Below are 17545 nucleotides of genomic sequence, written 5' to 3' on the forward strand. Positions count from 1 at the left end.
CATGCTTGATTCTGATTTTCTAGGGTGTAACACAAGGTAAAAGTAAACGAGAAACACTCGATCACGCTGCTGTGCCGCAACAGTCAGTATGGCTCATGCTCGGGCTATAACACAACGCTGAAATGCCCAGTGCCGTTTGTCAGCCCAGCTACGGTGCGTTTTTCACGCAGAGGCTGTTTTTCCCTTCAACAAACATAATTGTTGTTATGATGCCTCATTTAGTCGTACTGTTTAATTGCTTAGCTATCACTATTATCATTCCGAGCACTCAATCAAGTATTTTTTTAAGGCGGGGGGTGGGGGGTACTGACCTCTAAGCCCCCCTCCGCCCCATTCCCAGAATATTTCAGACCAGAGATACACAAAGCTCGCTTAACTTTGGAAATCAAATTCGCCTTGTATAAATATAGTAAGAAGTCCATGTGGAAACCCTGTGCACACACAATGATGTCATACGCACAACGGGGTACATTATCAGTGATGAAGCTAAATATTAAAAGGGATAGATGACCTGGTTTAGGTTTTGTGCGCAAAGGAGCGTGAACAAGACGGAAAAAGGCCAAAGCTGCAGCAATCGATGGCAAGACCAATGCTCCTCCTCTAAACTTCAAGCGGTCTCTATGATTGATGATCTCTGGGAGCTTTGATAATTGACTACACTGAGGTAAGGCATGGGATTTGTGTCTGGGGAGGGGATTGGCCGAAAGAAACACACAAAATTACTTTCCCTACAAAAGGCTCTCTCTCTCTCTCTCTCTCCAGCTCGCTCACTCGCTCGCTTTTTGGAAAAGTTCATTCTGTGCTCAAGGGGGTGAGCCATTTGACTTAAGTTGCTTAATAACGTTGGTGTAATTAGCAGCACCATTAACAGACATTACCGAGGTAATACTTAAGTACACAGATAGTAACCACAACAAAGATAACAAGAAAGATTTAACATCATAAATTACAATCGACAGCGGCAGCGGAATCTCAGCATACGAACATGCAAAAAGTTTACATTACGTTTTGGATCATCTGATACATGTAAGATCTGTACAAAAGACCGTGTCCGCTGAAATAAGAATACATGTTGGTGATTGCGCGCATAAGCTCTCATCGGATAAATATTACGCTTTGGTAGGGAACTACAGACGTCTATTAGTGTGTGTGTGTGTGAAGGGGGTGGTTTCATCGAAGAATTCAGAGTTTATTCTTATGGGGGTACAGTTTATTATGCGTGTAAAAAGGATGTGACGATCTGCGTGTGTAAATATTGCCTCACGGGTCATGGTGGGCAGAAAGTGTGTGAAAGTTTGGTCGTAACTATGTATTCTGCGGAGTTATATTTCTTTTAAGTTGGCGACTTTCCGACGCATGTTTCTCTTTCGTTCGCTTTACCCGCCCCTTCTCCGCCCCCTTCACCCCCCCTTTCTTTTCTGTGTGATTTGCGTTCTCTCTCTCTCTCTCTCTCTCCCTCCCTCTCTCTCTCACACACACACACACACACACACACAGCGACACACATACACACTCTAATTCTGACTCTTGTTATCGGTGAAGAATTGGTTGAGTTAAAATGATGTGTTGCCTGGCTCCCCCCATGCGGAGTTGAAGCAGTCCTCATGCATACTCTGCATATCAGAGGCTTTGGTCTCTCCTCTTTCTATAGCTCTTGTAGGACTGGCTATGGCTACCACTACTTCCGGGTTCCGTCATTTCATTCTCCCGCCGATCAGCGCTGCAAACTGACTCCGTTCTATAAGCAAGCGAGCAGCCAACCTGCCAACACTTACTGACACTCACTCATCTCAGAGCGAGAGAGGGAGACGAAATACCTACAGGGAAACAGGAAAGATCTCAAAAATTCGATCGTAATTTCCATTGCTTTTTTTTTCTCTCTCTTTACAGTACTAATAAAAAGCGATCCACTGCCTAAAAGGGAGACGCGGAGTTGTTGGAAGAAAACGGGCTAAAAGATTCCTCCTCTCTTGATCACCATCACCAACCATCATTCATTCATTACCTTGACAACCCCTGGCTTTGATTGACAGCTGGAGTGGCAAAAAGCCATGAGACACGACAGTTTAGTTACATGCGGGTTGTTGATGGGCCGATTGTAAACCTTCAGTCTGGTGGTTGACAATTTTTTTTTCGTGCAAAGGGAAAACAAGAAAAAAAAAACAATTGTACAAACTGTTGTTGGTCCTTCTGTTTGCCTTTTTCTGCCACACTGGAGAATTCACTAAGTTGATTGAGAAAAGGAGTCTTCCCACTAAATCACTTCCTAACCGGACTGGGATATTAAATATACGACACATCCAGGAGTTTATTGGAGCGCAGACTGATGGCGCAAAGGGTAGGTTTAAATCTCCAACACTTGCCTAAACAAACCCACTGTGAGAAGGGCCTATCCAGTTGCTCTCTTTGCTTAGCGATCGCGGCACAAATTTAAAGATAGTACTTTAAAAAAAAAAAAAAAAAAGATAAAATGATGAATTAATTCTATTTCACGTTTTTCAGCGCTGCTCTGTTCCTTTCCAACATTCTTGTTTAACCGGCGACCTTACTGCTAAATCACAGTGCTGTTTTCAAAGGGGGTCCCTAAGTAATTTGCTGGTTTTATGAAACTGATACGGACAAGAGGGATTGCAGATTTAAAATGTTCCTGGTAAATTCAGAAGCTTTCTTTCTTTCTTTTTTTTTTACTCTTTTTCTTTATCATTTTTTTACTCTTTTGTTCAAGGCACACTTTTTCTCAGTACAATTAACTGCATGAGATTTTAATATTCTGTCTGTGTTTTTCCAACAATTATTTCAGAATAGTAACCGTTGCTTTTTGCTTCGATCTTCTGCATCTGATTCACTGCATTTTAATTTTACTTTTGTCTGTTTAATCGCCCTACGTACTTCTTTTACAAATTTTTTTTCGCTGATTGTTCTGCTTATCTCTGTTATTCCACTCTATTCCTTTTTTTAGTACGATGAACTACCCCATTACGGTGGAATGGACGGGGTGGGGGTACCTGCATCAATGTATGGAGACCCTCATGCTCCTCGACCGCTACCGCAGGTACATCACCTGAACCATGGGCCACCGTTACATGCCAGCCAGCACTACGGGGCTCACGCACCTCACCCCAACGTAATGCCAACCGGCATGGGATCCGCTGTCAACGATGTTTTGAAGAGAGATAAAGATGCAATTTACGGGTACGTGAAACCGATAAACATAGCTTTAAAACGGTACTTAGATGTAGTTTCGCGTGTGAACATGGGATAGCCCGCTTGTAAACTGTTACACCCGAGTATGAATTTAATGCGACTTTTTTTTTTTGCCAGGCAGTTTAACTTAACGGCAATTGCTTTTGTGCCAAGCTGAGATTTATCACCTTTTTCCTGACTTGTACGTTGTAGTACTTGTAGTTAGTTTTAAATGTTGTCATAATGTTGGCAGCATTGTTTTTAACAAAATAGTAGTGACATTTAATTTTCGTTTTTCATAATCTATTTAAAATTTCAGTTATAAAAGTAAGCCAAGTCACAAAATTATTTTAGAGTAGATAGATAGATAGATAGATAGATAGATAGATAGATAGATAGATAGATAGATAGATAGATAGATAGATAGATATTTTTGACAACTTTTCTATTGCATGTACGACCATGTATGTCTTACATGACATTTATTCACATCGCAATGGAAATAAACACACATATTCAGACGGAATTAACTTTGCCATAACAGCTAAAGTTGGCTGTTTCGACAAACACCTATGCACTCTTTAAATTTTACAAAACAAACGCCGCTCTGAAATTGTGCTGCACTGTATCTGTCTGCAGTATGTTAACTTGATTTAAATGTGCCTTTTGGAAAGGCATTGGGTGTTGATGCTCCTGTTCTGCCTTACGAGATTTAAACAGTCATACGGCATTTTCAGAAAGCACTTCATGACAGCCCCAGTGTCGTTTTTGTAAGCTTTTGTCTTCGCTCGCTCGTGTAAAGTCAGGTCAGTTTTGTGTAGCCTCTTAAGTGTTTCAGACTTGTCGGGGGAGCGTTTTGCTGTTTTTAAGTTGGATAAAGTTTTTTGGGGGGATTTATTTAGTGAGTTCTGAGGTTACTTTTTTACTCCGTTTCAGTCACCCGTTATTTCCTCTGCTAGCGCTGGTTTTTGAGAAATGCGAGCTGGCGACGTGCACACCCCGAGAGCCCGGCGTGGCAGGCGGCGACGTCTGCTCCTCCGACTCCTTCAATGAGGACATCGCCGTCTTCGCCAAACAGGTCAATTTTTCATATTTGCTCTGATCACATATTTTGAAAAAGTAATTGGTACTGTACAATTGTGATGCAGTCTTTTTTACTCCCTTAAAAAAAAGCTATTAAGTTAAATTTAAACATTCTAGTAAACACGCCTTGCACACGTCGTCTGTGTGCTGAACAGGCACGTTATTTGCTTGTGAATGTGTTCTTTTGCAATGCTTTTAATTTAAAAATTATAGTAAAATATTAAATGTGAAGTATGGAGTCTGTCAAGTTTGTTATTAAAATGATAACCGTAACTAGTTGTATGTAATTACTCTGCAGCACTTTTCAAAGTGTTCATTTTAATACAAGGTACCATATCAGGCCCTGTTTATTTTAATATATAATACAGTAATTCATGTTGTATTTTCATAGATTGAAAATTAGATCTTAATCAGCTTAAGAGAACTCAAACATGAGAGGAAGGGAAAAAAAGTAACACAATACACCTCATTCTGTTCTTTGTAGGTCCGCGCAGAAAAACCCTTATTTTCTTCAAATCCAGAATTGGACAATTTGGTAAGGCATTCTTCTCTTTATATATTTATTTGCGCTTAACAGAATGAGTATTTCAATCAACTTCATAAGTTGTTCGCATTTTAAAGATCTACAGTTATTTAAAAAAATAGTTTATTTCATGAAAAAATAGTCTTCCTATATTTCAGTTTTTAAAGTTTTAATGTGGCTGTTAAGCCGTGCTGATTTATATTTTTTCTTCGACTTTTGATTTATCCGCTGTTGTGCATTGTAAATGTTCTTCACTTATTATTATTATTATTATTATTATTATTATTATTATTATTATTAGCTTATGTGATACTAGCGGAATTGAACTTTACTTTGAAAAGGCTTAGCAATTTGAGGCAACTTAGTGAAAGACAGTGGTGGGAATCATACCCAGACTAGAAGACATTTAGAAGTTCACGTTGACAAGCCGAAGATGTGCGATCCACGTTTTATTAGCCAAATAATGGTGCTCGGAGCTTTGCGTTGGCTCACTGAGAGATTTGCAAGTGATTTTTTTAATTCGTGGGCAAATTAATATGGAATGCTTTTCTAATTACTCTCGTTTTGTTTGAACTTTTCCCTTTAGATGATTCAAGCCATACAAGTATTACGCTTTCATCTTTTGGAGTTAGAAAAGGTAAATTTAACCTGTTTGCAAATTACAATATTTTAAATGGTGTCGCTCGTTTGTCCGATGCTTTTAAATAAAATGATTGAGATTGTATTACACTTGTGTGTTGTGGCATAGCACGCGCACTTTTATTTACATCAATGTATTATAGAAAACGTGCATGAAGGTACACAGCAAAATCATCCATGTTGAATGAAATCTTACAGTGTTAAAGTAATCCCAAAAAACGGATATATGGAAGGAGTGTTTCCAGATATACACACTCTGTGCTTTTTACAATGTGATTGCCTTTTTTCTGCTCAGACGTTTTCCCAACTAAGAGCATTTTAAAAAGAATTTTCCCTTTTAAAATGATCTTTATATTTGTTCGGACAATAATGTTGATCACAGCGATTAGCCTGTAAATGTAGACATTGAGCGGTCGCTGTAAGTCAATGTAACCTTATAAAGATGCATTTTTAATCTTGAAAGGTATAATTTTCTGGCGTTGGCACTTACGTTGCTTTTGTATTAACAATGTGCAAATACCCCTTTCTGTTAGCATGACTGTTTCTATCCAAGTTTAAACAATACATATAAGAGCATTGTGAACTCAGTAGATTGTTAGTTTTTGAACGGCATTTTTGCCTTTCAACTTGTTGCTGCAGTCTCTGGAGAATAATAACCACAGCAACAATTTTACTATTGTTTCCTTGCCTTCCACTATTATGCCCCCTAATTATAGTTATTCTTGGACTAGATTGCTTGGTTTCTCTTTCTAAAAAAAGAAATTCTTTTTTTTTTTGCTCCGTTATAGGTCCACGAATTGTGCGATAATTTCTGCCATCGGTATATCAGTTGTTTAAAAGGAAAAATGCCAATCGACCTGGTAATTGATGAAAGGGACGGCAGCTCAAAGTCAGACCACGAAGAACTTTCAGGATCATCCACAAACTTAGCCGACCATGTAAGCCATTTTGTCTTCTTTCTCGAGGGCTTGCTTGCTTTACTGTCAAGGGTTCGTTCAGACTTTGTATTTATATGTCACGTTTGGCCCCGCACTCAGTAGAACGTTTCGTCGAACATTTTCGACTGTTTCCTGTGTTGCGTTGGAATTGAAGTCTGTGTGGAGGCTGATATCTGAAGTCATCTTCTGCTTTGTTGTGGTTTCCGTTTCCCTATCCTGCAGACACACACTGTCTACTTGCAGATAGAGCTGCTTGTTTTTGGTGGGACACTTGTGTAACTCCAGTTGATAGCATCCGCAGTGGCCTGGTATTGCTAGAGTACGAACTGATTCAATCGATTATTGCACAGATGGATTTTTATGAGGCACCTTTGTTACAATCGCAGCGGACTGCATGTCATGTCCCGAGCTCCATCGTTTGCCGTTTGCGTAGCGTTTTAAGGTGATGTTTTTCCAAAGTCATGACTGTTTGCGCTAGCCGATAGGTGGCCAGTTCCAAAAAGCAATATGGACTCGTAGGCAAAGCAAATGATGGAAGCAGAAACGTGTTGAATGAGAGTAGAAACCTTAAAATAATGCCTCGCTGGACTTCTTTGCGGTGTGCTTTTTTAGTCCGGCCTAGACCTTCCTTGTGACCGCGTATGGATTTTGCAAGAGCCGCGCACAAATGTTCACCTTTCGGCACAGCCGAGACACCGGGGTTAAGGAGCAAAGCAAGTCCACCATAACGTTGATCTGCGAAAATCGCTAGCAGACTGACAGTCAGTAAATAGCATTCTCATTAAAACGGGCACAGGGCGATCGCTGGGCAAAGTTGTTTTGTTTCTTTTTCTTTCCCACCACACAATAATTTGGTCAACAGTTGTATGACACCGCGAGTGCATATTCAAGCGATACTGTGACCGATTAATATCTATGAGCTGCAGATGCTCAAGCCTATTAGGCATTACAGCAGATTTAAGTGTTATGCAAAGTCACTTTGCTGCATCTGTTAAGTCTAATCCTTAATACTGTACTGAAAAAGACCTCATATTGTTTTCAGTAGTGATTGACCAAAAAAAAAAAAATCAAAACTTCATAACAATTTGGCCATGAAACTAACTTTACTTCAACTTTAAGTGCAGAAATGAGGAATAATATTGCTTCGATAAACTAGCCCGTTTGATTTCAGGACAGATGGCAGATGCTCAAGCCAATTTTCTCTGTTTCATTATAATATTCAGATGTAGACATCATAGCCTGGTCCATTGTGTTGAGTATTACGTTGATAATTTGATAATTAAAGATTTGTGTAAATTAGTGGACTGTCAATAACCAGCGCAAGTGTTTATGACAACTCATTTGTCTTGTTCCCATTATGGTTTGTCTCTTCATTGGGGAATTTTAGATAAAAGGTCCTTAAATCCTTGGGTCTGCATTTTGTAGCAGTTCTATTGAAAAGGCTTTACACAAAATTCGGTTCAGTTCAGAGTAGAAGTCTGTTTATTTATTTTTTATTTTTTTGCTCTTTTTATATCTCTGAATGTTTGCTGACACCCATTTCAGTAGCAGTTTGTAATAGGAAAGAAAGTTTGCACTGCTGATTTTTCCATATCTGTCCTTTCCTATGTAGATTTATGTTTATTTTCGTATTATATGATTTTGAGTTATTTACCTCTTTGAGAACCTTGAGTTTTGTGGCACAGAATGTAGTAATTTACACTTTCTTTCGAGTAAGTTTTTTCAGACAAGACTAAACATAACATTTACCGATCGCATTTGAAGAGATGAGATATTGTTTGACTCATGAAGTAAAATCGCCAGGGAAAGCATTGGGCAACTGCGAGTCCAGTGACATGTATGCAGTATGCACGGCATAGAAATAAATAAAGGTGGATGGCAATTTGTTAGCACAAGTGCAAATCGAGCAGAGATTTCGAGTGCTTTTGTTTTGTTGGTCAAAAGTACACGGAAACCTGCTATGAGAGTATTGCTTTGAAAGAGGTTAAAATGTTTGGCGGCTGGAAAAGGTGTCATAAGTGAATGTATTCATAGTGAGTGTGGGCTTTGGGCTACAACTAGAGATGTCGTAGACAGTTGATACTGGCAGAGCAGAAACACATAAAGGCAAGACAAGTTTTCGAGAGAGAGAGAGATATTTTTATTATTTTGTATTATTCATTACTATGTTTTTGGCTCAGAGGGAGAGGCGATGCAGTAGTTAGATATGCTAATTTATTTAGGTTGAATCTCTCACGTCCATTTTTCTTTGCTTTGATATGCATTTTTAATATGTAGCCCAAGGCTAGATCTCATTTGGTGAAAGTTGGTGCAGTATAGATGATGAGCCATTTCACAATAATAGTAGCAGCCTGTTGTGTGTGTGTGTGCGTGTGTGCTTTTGTTGTAGGGGTTTCTATTGCATGTTGCATTTTTGTTTGTCAATGGGGTAGCAGGCGGTAATAGGCATTATTTCACTTGATATTTTCCATCTTCCTGGAGCCTTATTATTTTTGCTGTAAAAGCATAAAGCAACATGATTTTTTTTGTGAATGCTGTACATTTAGTGTATAAATAAAAAAAAAAACTGCAAATGCTCCCCATTAATACTGTTAGCGACTGTTATGCAGATATACAGTAGGCCACATTTGCTCTCTCAAGAGCCTACGTAGGTGTAAATGCACAGGTGACTGATAATGATAAGTCATAACATATTTTGCTTCACTTACTGTACCTGTAGATTAGCATGAGCGTTTTATGTTGTTTCGAGGTGACACATGTTGCATGCCGACTTGACTTCCCACAACGTGCATTAAAAACTGCAGTACTTTTTTTTTTTTTTCCCGTTTCTACTACTTATGCTTTTCAGGGATAAGAAAAAGAAAATCTTAGCTTGTGTTTTGATCTTTTGCTCAAGGTTGTCGATTAGCTGCTACAAAGGTTAAAGATAGGTCAACAAATCTGTGTATTATTTGCACAGAACCATTTCTGTTGCGCCTGATTTCATTTGGAGTTGCAAGAGACTGCCAGAAAAGCAGATTTATCTGTGTTTATGTAAAACGTGTAGAGCAATAATGTTTTTGTATTTGTGCCCAAAGAGAAAATTATATTGGCTATGGCATTCTAAACCACATAGTACTTCCTTACGTTTCCACTTTATTTGCATTTTTGTTTGTCTTTGGCTCTAACCAGTGAGGATACCATTAGCCTGAGCCAACACTAGCTGCATTTCAAACTCTGTTTGCAGACGTGATATTTGCTTTTTTGTACGTTGATAAAAAAAAAGAAAAAAAAGAAACATGCAGGTAATGTTTTTGATAACTTTGTAAAGATAACAGGGCAGCTATGCTTCTCAAAAATATGTGCGTGTATGTGAACAAGCGTGAGTGCAGCGACAAAATTGTAGGGAATGTCCTCGTAAAGTTTGACATTTTTTAAAATTAATGACTTGAAGGAGTTATGTCTCTGAATTGCAAGAAAAAAAAAGTAAGTGGACAGTTGAAGCACGTGTAGGCTTTGCTCTTGAAGAGTTTCATAAATAAAATAATAGGAAAAAAGTTAGTTGTACAACTGCAGAAAAAACGCTAGCCCAACTGTGCTGTGGGCTGTATTAAAATAGTCACCAGTTAAATAGTTATTTTTTATTTAGATAGAGAAAGTGCAAATATTAGTAGTTTTAAACTAGTCTGTTAATATAAAATCTGAAATTTTCATGTTAAGTGGACTTTGTAGGTTAACTTTCAAATTATTAGTAAAAAAAAATTAGGGTTAGGGTTAGGGTTACATGGCAAAGTTTGAGTAATTGGAATAGGAATGGATATATGCGATGCTGCTCACCCTGGTAAAGGTTCGCTGATATTTACTGATGAAAAAGCTTTTGATTTGTGAAGTGTGTTTATTGGTGCAAGCCATCTAATAAAAAAAGACAGCACCTTTCTCTAAAACATTGTAAAAGTGCAATTTATTTACATGTGCAGGTTTATACTCTGTGACCGAAGTTTGCGTGGCAAATGTAAAATTAGTGCTCCTTCATTTTCTAATTAGTTGTGTACAGAATGAACAAAAATGTACATTGAAACATCCGTAAAAATAAATACCAGATTCTTGCTAAAATATTTTAGATTTTCCAGATGGAGCGTTTATGTTTACAACCCGTTCTCTTGTTTCAGTTTTTGCTTGTTCCTGTGTGTAATGAAATGTGCAGTGCTGAGTGCCCTCCAAATATCAACAGTTAATATGGTGCCTTTTCTAATTTCAATGCCAGCTTTAAATGCTCGTTCTTTCCAGCAGGTGAATGACCACCCTTCTTTAGGCTCGTCTTTCACTAATAGGAAAGGAACCATGGTATTTATGTAATTATATATAAAAGAAAAATAGAAATTGGAAGAGTAGGCAAAAGAACAATTCAATGTACGCAACTTGCTGTTAAGATTTATAGGTTAATGCCATGCTTTACATGAGCAGAAAGAGCTTTTTAGCATTTTAATTTCCCCAGATTGTAACACTATACAGTGGCATTGAAATCAGTGACCTGCACACCCAAGTCTCCGGGGAGCCGGCAATTAGTAAATAAAAGTATATCTTAATGTAAGATCTCAGCCTATCTTTAGTGTCTGTGATCCGGCAACATTAAAAAAAGGAGGTGTGGCACAGCTTTAAAGAGGTCTTTGATAAAATAAAGTTGTTTACGCCGTCAAAAGCTGCCTTTTCCCTCCATCTACCGAAAAGGAAGTGCGTTCCATTTTTGTGTACATAGAAATCCTCGACACTGGTCTGGTGAGTTTTCAGTTTAATCGCACTGAAGGTGACATTTCTTTTTTTTTTATTATGATACCGAGGGATGGTCAGAAACATGGCCTTTTTTTTTTTCTTCTTCTTCTTTTTTTTCCTTTCTAGGCAATCCACTGTGTGTAAATGAGAAACAGTGGATAGCGACAGAGTGTTCTCTTGTGGCCTGACTAGTACAAGCTTTCCCCATATTGCCTCCTGCTTTTATATTAATTACAACTTGCATTATCAGCTGTGAGTCTGTAACCCAGCAAATAGAAAATGCTGCCCCGGGAGACCTAGCTTCTTGTATCTATTTTCCATCTACTTCTATTGTGCTGCACTTGGTATTTGCTTTTTTTCTCCTGGTAACGGTGCTCTTTAACACAATTAGAAAAGAGCAAGGAGTGATTCATATTTGACTCCTAATTATTAAGGCACTTGGGGATTGTCACACATGTAATTTGCCCTTTCCCTTTAAATTCTGTTGGTAAAGCCGAGGAGTCATGCAGATGGGGTGACTTATTGAAAACTTTAAAACGACAACAACAACAACAAAAAAAAATAACAAAATCCATAGACGTCGAAGGTCTCTGCTGAGTGCAGTTGCCGTGTTATATTTTTGATAGTACAGCAACAGGCAGAACACCATCGAGCTTTAGAGTGGCAGGCTAAAGAATGGAACGAGTTAATGGTCAAGAACTGCTAAGCAACAAGTGGCCCTGTTTGATAAATATGTATAAGACTACCTGCACAACATGGCTCACAATGTAGCACTTGGCAGTCGAGCCACCCTGTGCATTGTGCATCTGCTGGGCTCTCTATGTGTGAAAATGTTAATGTAGTAAAGCCGCGGAGGCCGAACAGCAGCAATGGTGGCAGAGAAAAGAGAGAAAACAAAGTTTAGCAAGGCATAGGCTGATCCATCGGGTTGAGCCCCAGGAAGCTGAATGGCCCAGCCTGCCTGGGCTTCGAGAGACGGCATTCGCTTTCCTTCTTGATAATGTTTGCCTTAAATCATACTGTAGGTGTTACTGGATAATTAATGTCATTTTCACATGTGTGGCAGCTAAAAGAAACCTCGAGTGCATAAATTAGTGGCACTCCATGCCTAGTCACAGAAAACCGTGGCCTAGGTGAACATGTTGCAATTATTGTTCTTTTTCGCTCATTGTTGTAGGGGGCTCAAGGCATGCCGAGCTATTGTCTCTGTTCTTTTTCAAGCAATTCTTCCAGCCCTTTATCTGATTACCATCCGGCAAACAGCTGACGCTAAGAGGCTGCGGACGAAGTGAAGAGCCCCAGTCTACTATTCGAGCGTTTCCCTAATATGCAGATAAAAAGGAGGGAGCTTGGCTCGGACGTTTGCACTAGGCTACGTGTCCTCTTTTCTTTTTTTTTTTTCCCATTTCTCTGTACGTTCATTTCAAGAGGCTTTGGGTGGGGAGGTGGCGCTCTGTTCCATTTCGCCATCCAGAGAACCTTATGCGGCTGTTGGACCGGCTCGTTCCTTGCACAAAATGGTAATCCTTCGTGTGTATTTTTTTTGTGTGTCTGCTTGTAAAGTACATGAAGTGGACAGTTTTGTGAAAGGGACTACAGGTTAACAAAGATTGATTTGCTGTCTGCAACCTTATTCTCTTGTTAAAAAAGTTAAAGCCGTAAAAGAAAGGGGATGCCGTCAGCTGTTAGTCATCCTCACTGTCACCCACAAGCTGGTGTTTAGCTGTGCAGTGCCAGGCCTTAGGCGGATCTGTTTCATGTGTTGCTTTTTTGGTTTTTGGAGGAAATTCCATCTTTTGCCTGCTTTCATGCCGCTTAGATAAAGCTTTTCCTGTACAGTAGAAATCCTGTTTTCCTTTTGGCAGCAACAGGCTTTTGGGGAGTGATTGGGGAGCAGTGGAGGAGGAGATGCATAAGGAAGATGTTTGGCCAAGCTTCTGTCCCACCACTCAGTTGTTTCCTTTGCATCCTGGGAGACGGCTTTGCTTATGCGGCTTGGGTTGTACGTGTAGGCAGTGACTCTGGCTGGATACTCCTGCTCTGTGGCTCAACAGAGACTTGTGGTTTCTCAGTCAGATCCCATCAGTGATGTTTTACTGTGCTGTTAGCGTGATGGTGATCACTTTCTTAGACAGTATATACCATAAAACCTGATGGCCTTGATTGACTGTCTTTTATTACCCTTGTATGTGTCTCCTTTTGCAGTGGCTCTGAAATTAAGTATACTACTTCTATTAGAAATGCTTCTGGTAGTCTCTCCTGTGACCCCCATTACAGTGTGCTCTGCCCCTGTTGGTTAACCTGTTAGTAAACTTTATCATCCGGATTGTTATTTTAGCACAGCAAGAGCAAACTCTCTTGTAAAGCGTCATGTACAGTAGATTGAAGCTGCAGCTTTAATAAAAACATATGGCTATCAGTTGATTCATGCTGAATTTCTGAATTGTTAACATGTCTCTTTTTGCCTTTCTCTCAACCCACCCCCCCCATCCCCCAAACTTCCCACCATGGTGACATTCTGTTCTTCATTTGCTGTTGGAACTGTAACTGTGGAAAAAAAAAATACAAAAAAACAAAAAATCCTTGGCATGTATGCACCAGAACCCAGCATCGTGGAGAGACCATGATGATGCAACCTCAACGCACTCAGCAGGCACGCCAGGGCCCTCCAGTGGGGGCCACGCATCACAAAGCGGAGACAACAGCAGCGAGCAAGGTAAGAGGTCAGCTCCTTTATTCACTGCATGTGTGTCCGAGCAGCAGGGTTGTGACTGCGGTCTAATGTCATCCTCCTTTTCCCTAACGGCGAGACTTGTGCGTGCTCTTGCTCTTGTGGTGCAAACTGGATATGTGTGTTAGAAGAACACGTTTCATGTGGCTTCCATGTGAAGTGGATCCTTCATTAGCTGTCCTTAATATTGAAGAGCTGGGCTTTTTGTTCACATTGCTGGAGATACAAATTAATGAACTTTAATGCTACAAATGTTTTGTCATGGCTGTCTAGGCTGATGTTTACCTCTGATGGGTATCATTTGTGTTGTGTTGAGTCCCTAAAACATCATGTCGTGAGGCTGATATGTACTTTTATTTTGGCTTTGTATTTTTTGCAGGTTCTGACATAAATATTACAATGCGGCTGATTAGTGGATAGCTGGCAAAAGTAGCAATGTGCTGTAGTTGACAAATACTCTTCTTTTCATCAAAGTGTGAAGCATTTCACGAGTGCTTAACTGCTTGTGCTGGATTGTACGAAAACAAGTGAGTGAGAAAGAAAGGAAAAAAAAAAGCAGAAAAGGATCTACAGAATATTGATTGTTTTACATGCAGAAGTACAAGTGACCTGTAATCCAGCAGGCATTTAGCAGTCGTTTTTTTCCTGCGGAGGCCCAGTGCCGCTGATCAATTGAGAATGAGACGTGTGCAATAACAGCTGCTAGCGGCGGGAGGCAATGATTTAAGGGTTAAATATATCATTAATAGAAATTTAACAATGAAAGCATCCTCCAGAAACAAAAGGGAAGAAAGGGAAGCAGATTTAATGGTCTAATGAGGCCATCTCCACTGAGCTGTTTTGTGCCAGGCTGACTCTGACCTTTTGCTTTGCTCAGGAGCTCGACACTTCATTTTTCACATTCTTGCAATTACGTTAACGCTTGAAGCATTTCTGATCCTAACTCGGCTAGCAGCACCAAGAATAACTTGACACTGGGAGTTACCCAACCCTACCCTACCCCCATCTTCCAAAACCGGTTTTTATGAAGAGGCCACTGAGGCCTCCGGTGCACTTTCTTGTCTTAGCTCACCTTTTCCCTCACACACAAACCCACACACGCACACACAGGCAGTGTCTCAGCAAGTGTGGGATGAGAACAGCATAGCACCCAAGAGAAAATACTGCCTGGTGAGAAAATTAAAAAAAAAAAAAATAAAATAAAAAATAAGCCCTCTGTTGTGCATTAGAAGGTGCGCAGCTCAAAAATCAAACCATTTCCTTCAGCAGCCCCTTTGGGTCTTGTGTTTCCTTTGCACTTTCCACAGACTGCTAAAATCTTTGCGATTACATAATGTCTGCAGGAGTGCTTTCAAATGATTACTAAGTAGTAAGCAGCAAATACATGCTTTGTTTTAATAGTATTAGTTTTAGTATTATCAAGATTTGCTTTTTTTCTGTAAAAATGTGCCATTTCATGTTGTAACATCATCAGGAGAGTCTTCCGTGAAGTTTCCTAAATTTGACGAAGGCAAAGTACACCAAACTCATGCGTCGACCCTCACAAAATGGTTTCTACTTTGTTGGATTTGTATCTCTCTCTCTCTCTCTCTCTCTCATTTTTCTTTAACATAGTCTTCCTGATGGGACTTGCTGTGCGAGTTATCTTGCTCAAAGTGTCTTCGGTTAGAAAGATCAATTTTCAGCTTGAGGCCAAGGGCAACAAGGAAACTATTTGAGATTAAATCTCGCACAGATTAGTAGACTCAGGGTATGGTTTGATTTTTTTTTTTTTCAGATTACTAAATTCAATACTTGTCATGAGTGCTTCAGAAGTTAAAATGTCTGTCGTGCAGGACTTGTGTGCATTTTCTGAATGGTGGGCGCCAATGCCATCTCTGATAGACTATCATAAGGAGTTTCTCTTTATTCCTAATGTTCCTGCCCAAGGACTACAGTAAGTACCAGCTGTACCAGTACAGTGCTTACCAGCAGCCGCCTTATGTGCTGCAGGGACTAATGACTTGCCTGCTTGCCTGTCCGTGAAACACGACACAGTGAGCAGCTCTGTTTCTCATCATTGCTTCTTTATATTTCTTTCCATACATCCTAAACACTAGTGGGGCAAGGCCTCAATCTGACTAAACTCTTAAGTTGTCTGGAGCCTTTTTAATACCCTTTTTTGGGGTCATGTAGTTTGGGTCAAGGGTCATCTCAAGTGGCCTGAAGCAAAAATGTGCCAATCCCTCCTGACAGTCCCTGAAATTATAGCGCCCTAGTGTATGTGCTCCACTGTATTGTTGGAAAGGACACAGTACTCCATGTTTAGGAAACGGCGGAGACACTGAGGATGGGTCCATTTAAAATGCAAAGGCCCTTCAGCTAGTTGAATCCCCTGGTGATCTCCATGAGTGTCACTATAAGCAGAGTTTGTGCCCGTGTCCTATCCTGTTTCTGAGATAGGGTTTGCATACAACAGTGGTTGACACTCTGTAAGTTTGTTAAAATACATTTTCAGATCCATTGGGTGAAACATACCATCTGTGTTAATGAGAATCACTAATTGTTTTTAATAACTTTCAGAGACGGGCACGTCATTAACCAGTGAGAGATAATCCTTCTTCCCCATTGCAAAACACTGAAAGTTGTTACACTAACCGAGAAGATCTTTTTGAAGCAGCCCCTTGTAATCTTCTGCTGGCAGTTTGTTTTTCCATCCATGCACTTCTGATCCCACTTCGTTTTCTAGTCAACTAGGGAGCCAAGCTGCAAAATCCACCGCAGAGTCCATTTCTCTCAACTTGTCCTTCACAGGCGAGTTTAAGTTCCCCGTTTCTCCAAAGGGAGGAAAAAAGTTGTATGTGAGTGCTGCACATGTCTTCTTGAATGATCTCGTCTCCTTGTACAGCTGCACAACAGCAACACATTTGGGAATAGAGATGAAAGTGGAAATAAAATAAATAAAAATTTCAGCTCTTTTTCTTGTTTAATTTATTAACATGAATGTTTCAGTTGGTTGCTGATTTTTCACAGCTGGTTTTATTCTCACTGTAGGAACACTACAACTCAACTAAGTACTGAACAGGCTATTTTTAAGTGTACCACCTGTTATTATGGTATATATATTGACACTTATACACACACTTCAATATATATACCGGTTTACAGCATGTACTGTATATATCAGGCAGGACACTTCAGAACAGACCGCTTTCTGGAAGGCACAGCATTTGCATTGGGAATGCATTTCAGTGATGGAAGACATGCAAACCAAAATTCTATCAAAAACTGCACAGACAAGTGGATGAACTCATCTTTGCCAAGTCAGCCCACCTTCTATCCATTCATCCTCTAAACCTGCTATTTCCATTTAAGAATTGTTGGGTTCTGGCAGGATCTGGCGAAAGACAGGATCCACCCCATACATGATGGGCATGCTGCTCATTTGTGTATTCACATTTAATAACAATCAAACAATTTAAAGTCATCAAATAACCAAATATGATCATCACCAGGGCTGCGAAAGAAAACTGGAAAAATCAGTTATGAGCACAGGAAGAACATGTAAACTCTTCAGATGGTTACTGGGCTAGCCCTCAGCTACACTGTGTATATGTCAATATGTGCATACAGTATGTAAGCATTTGTGCCGTCTATGTATGGTGACATATACAGTAAATATATACATGCATACACACTCCATTAAGCTAAGGGTTTAAC

The 17545-nt window shown here is 39.7% G+C and overlaps 1 protein-coding gene across 5 annotated transcripts in view; it reads left to right on the top strand.

Moving 5' to 3' along the window:
* The first annotated feature begins 530 nt into the window (after positions 1–530).
* The window catches only part of meis2a (Meis homeobox 2a), a 122939-nt gene continuing 105924 nt past the window's right edge, over positions 531–17545 (top strand). Inside the window, exons 1-8 of one of the 5 annotated variants that reach the window (XM_051919803.1) lie at positions 531–664; positions 1891–2338; positions 2960–3192; positions 4120–4261; positions 4751–4801; positions 5376–5426; positions 6217–6366; positions 13717–13831. In XM_051919803.1, coding sequence (XP_051775763.1) covers positions 2327–2338; positions 2960–3192; positions 4120–4261; positions 4751–4801; positions 5376–5426; positions 6217–6366; positions 13717–13831 — 754 coding nt within the window. In that variant the 5' untranslated portion in view covers positions 531–664; positions 1891–2326. Of the gene's footprint in view, positions 665–1533; positions 2339–2502; positions 2651–2959; positions 3193–4119; positions 4262–4750; positions 4802–5375; positions 5427–6216; positions 6367–13716; positions 13832–17545 lie in introns of those variants that run through there. The other 4 variants (XM_051919804.1, XM_028821638.2, XM_051919806.1 and 1 more) reach the window with 4 other exon arrangements.

This window comes from Erpetoichthys calabaricus, chromosome 16 (assembly GCF_900747795.2).
Source record: "Erpetoichthys calabaricus chromosome 16, fErpCal1.3, whole genome shotgun sequence".
Lineage (NCBI taxonomy): Eukaryota > Metazoa > Chordata > Cladistia > Polypteriformes > Polypteridae > Erpetoichthys > Erpetoichthys calabaricus.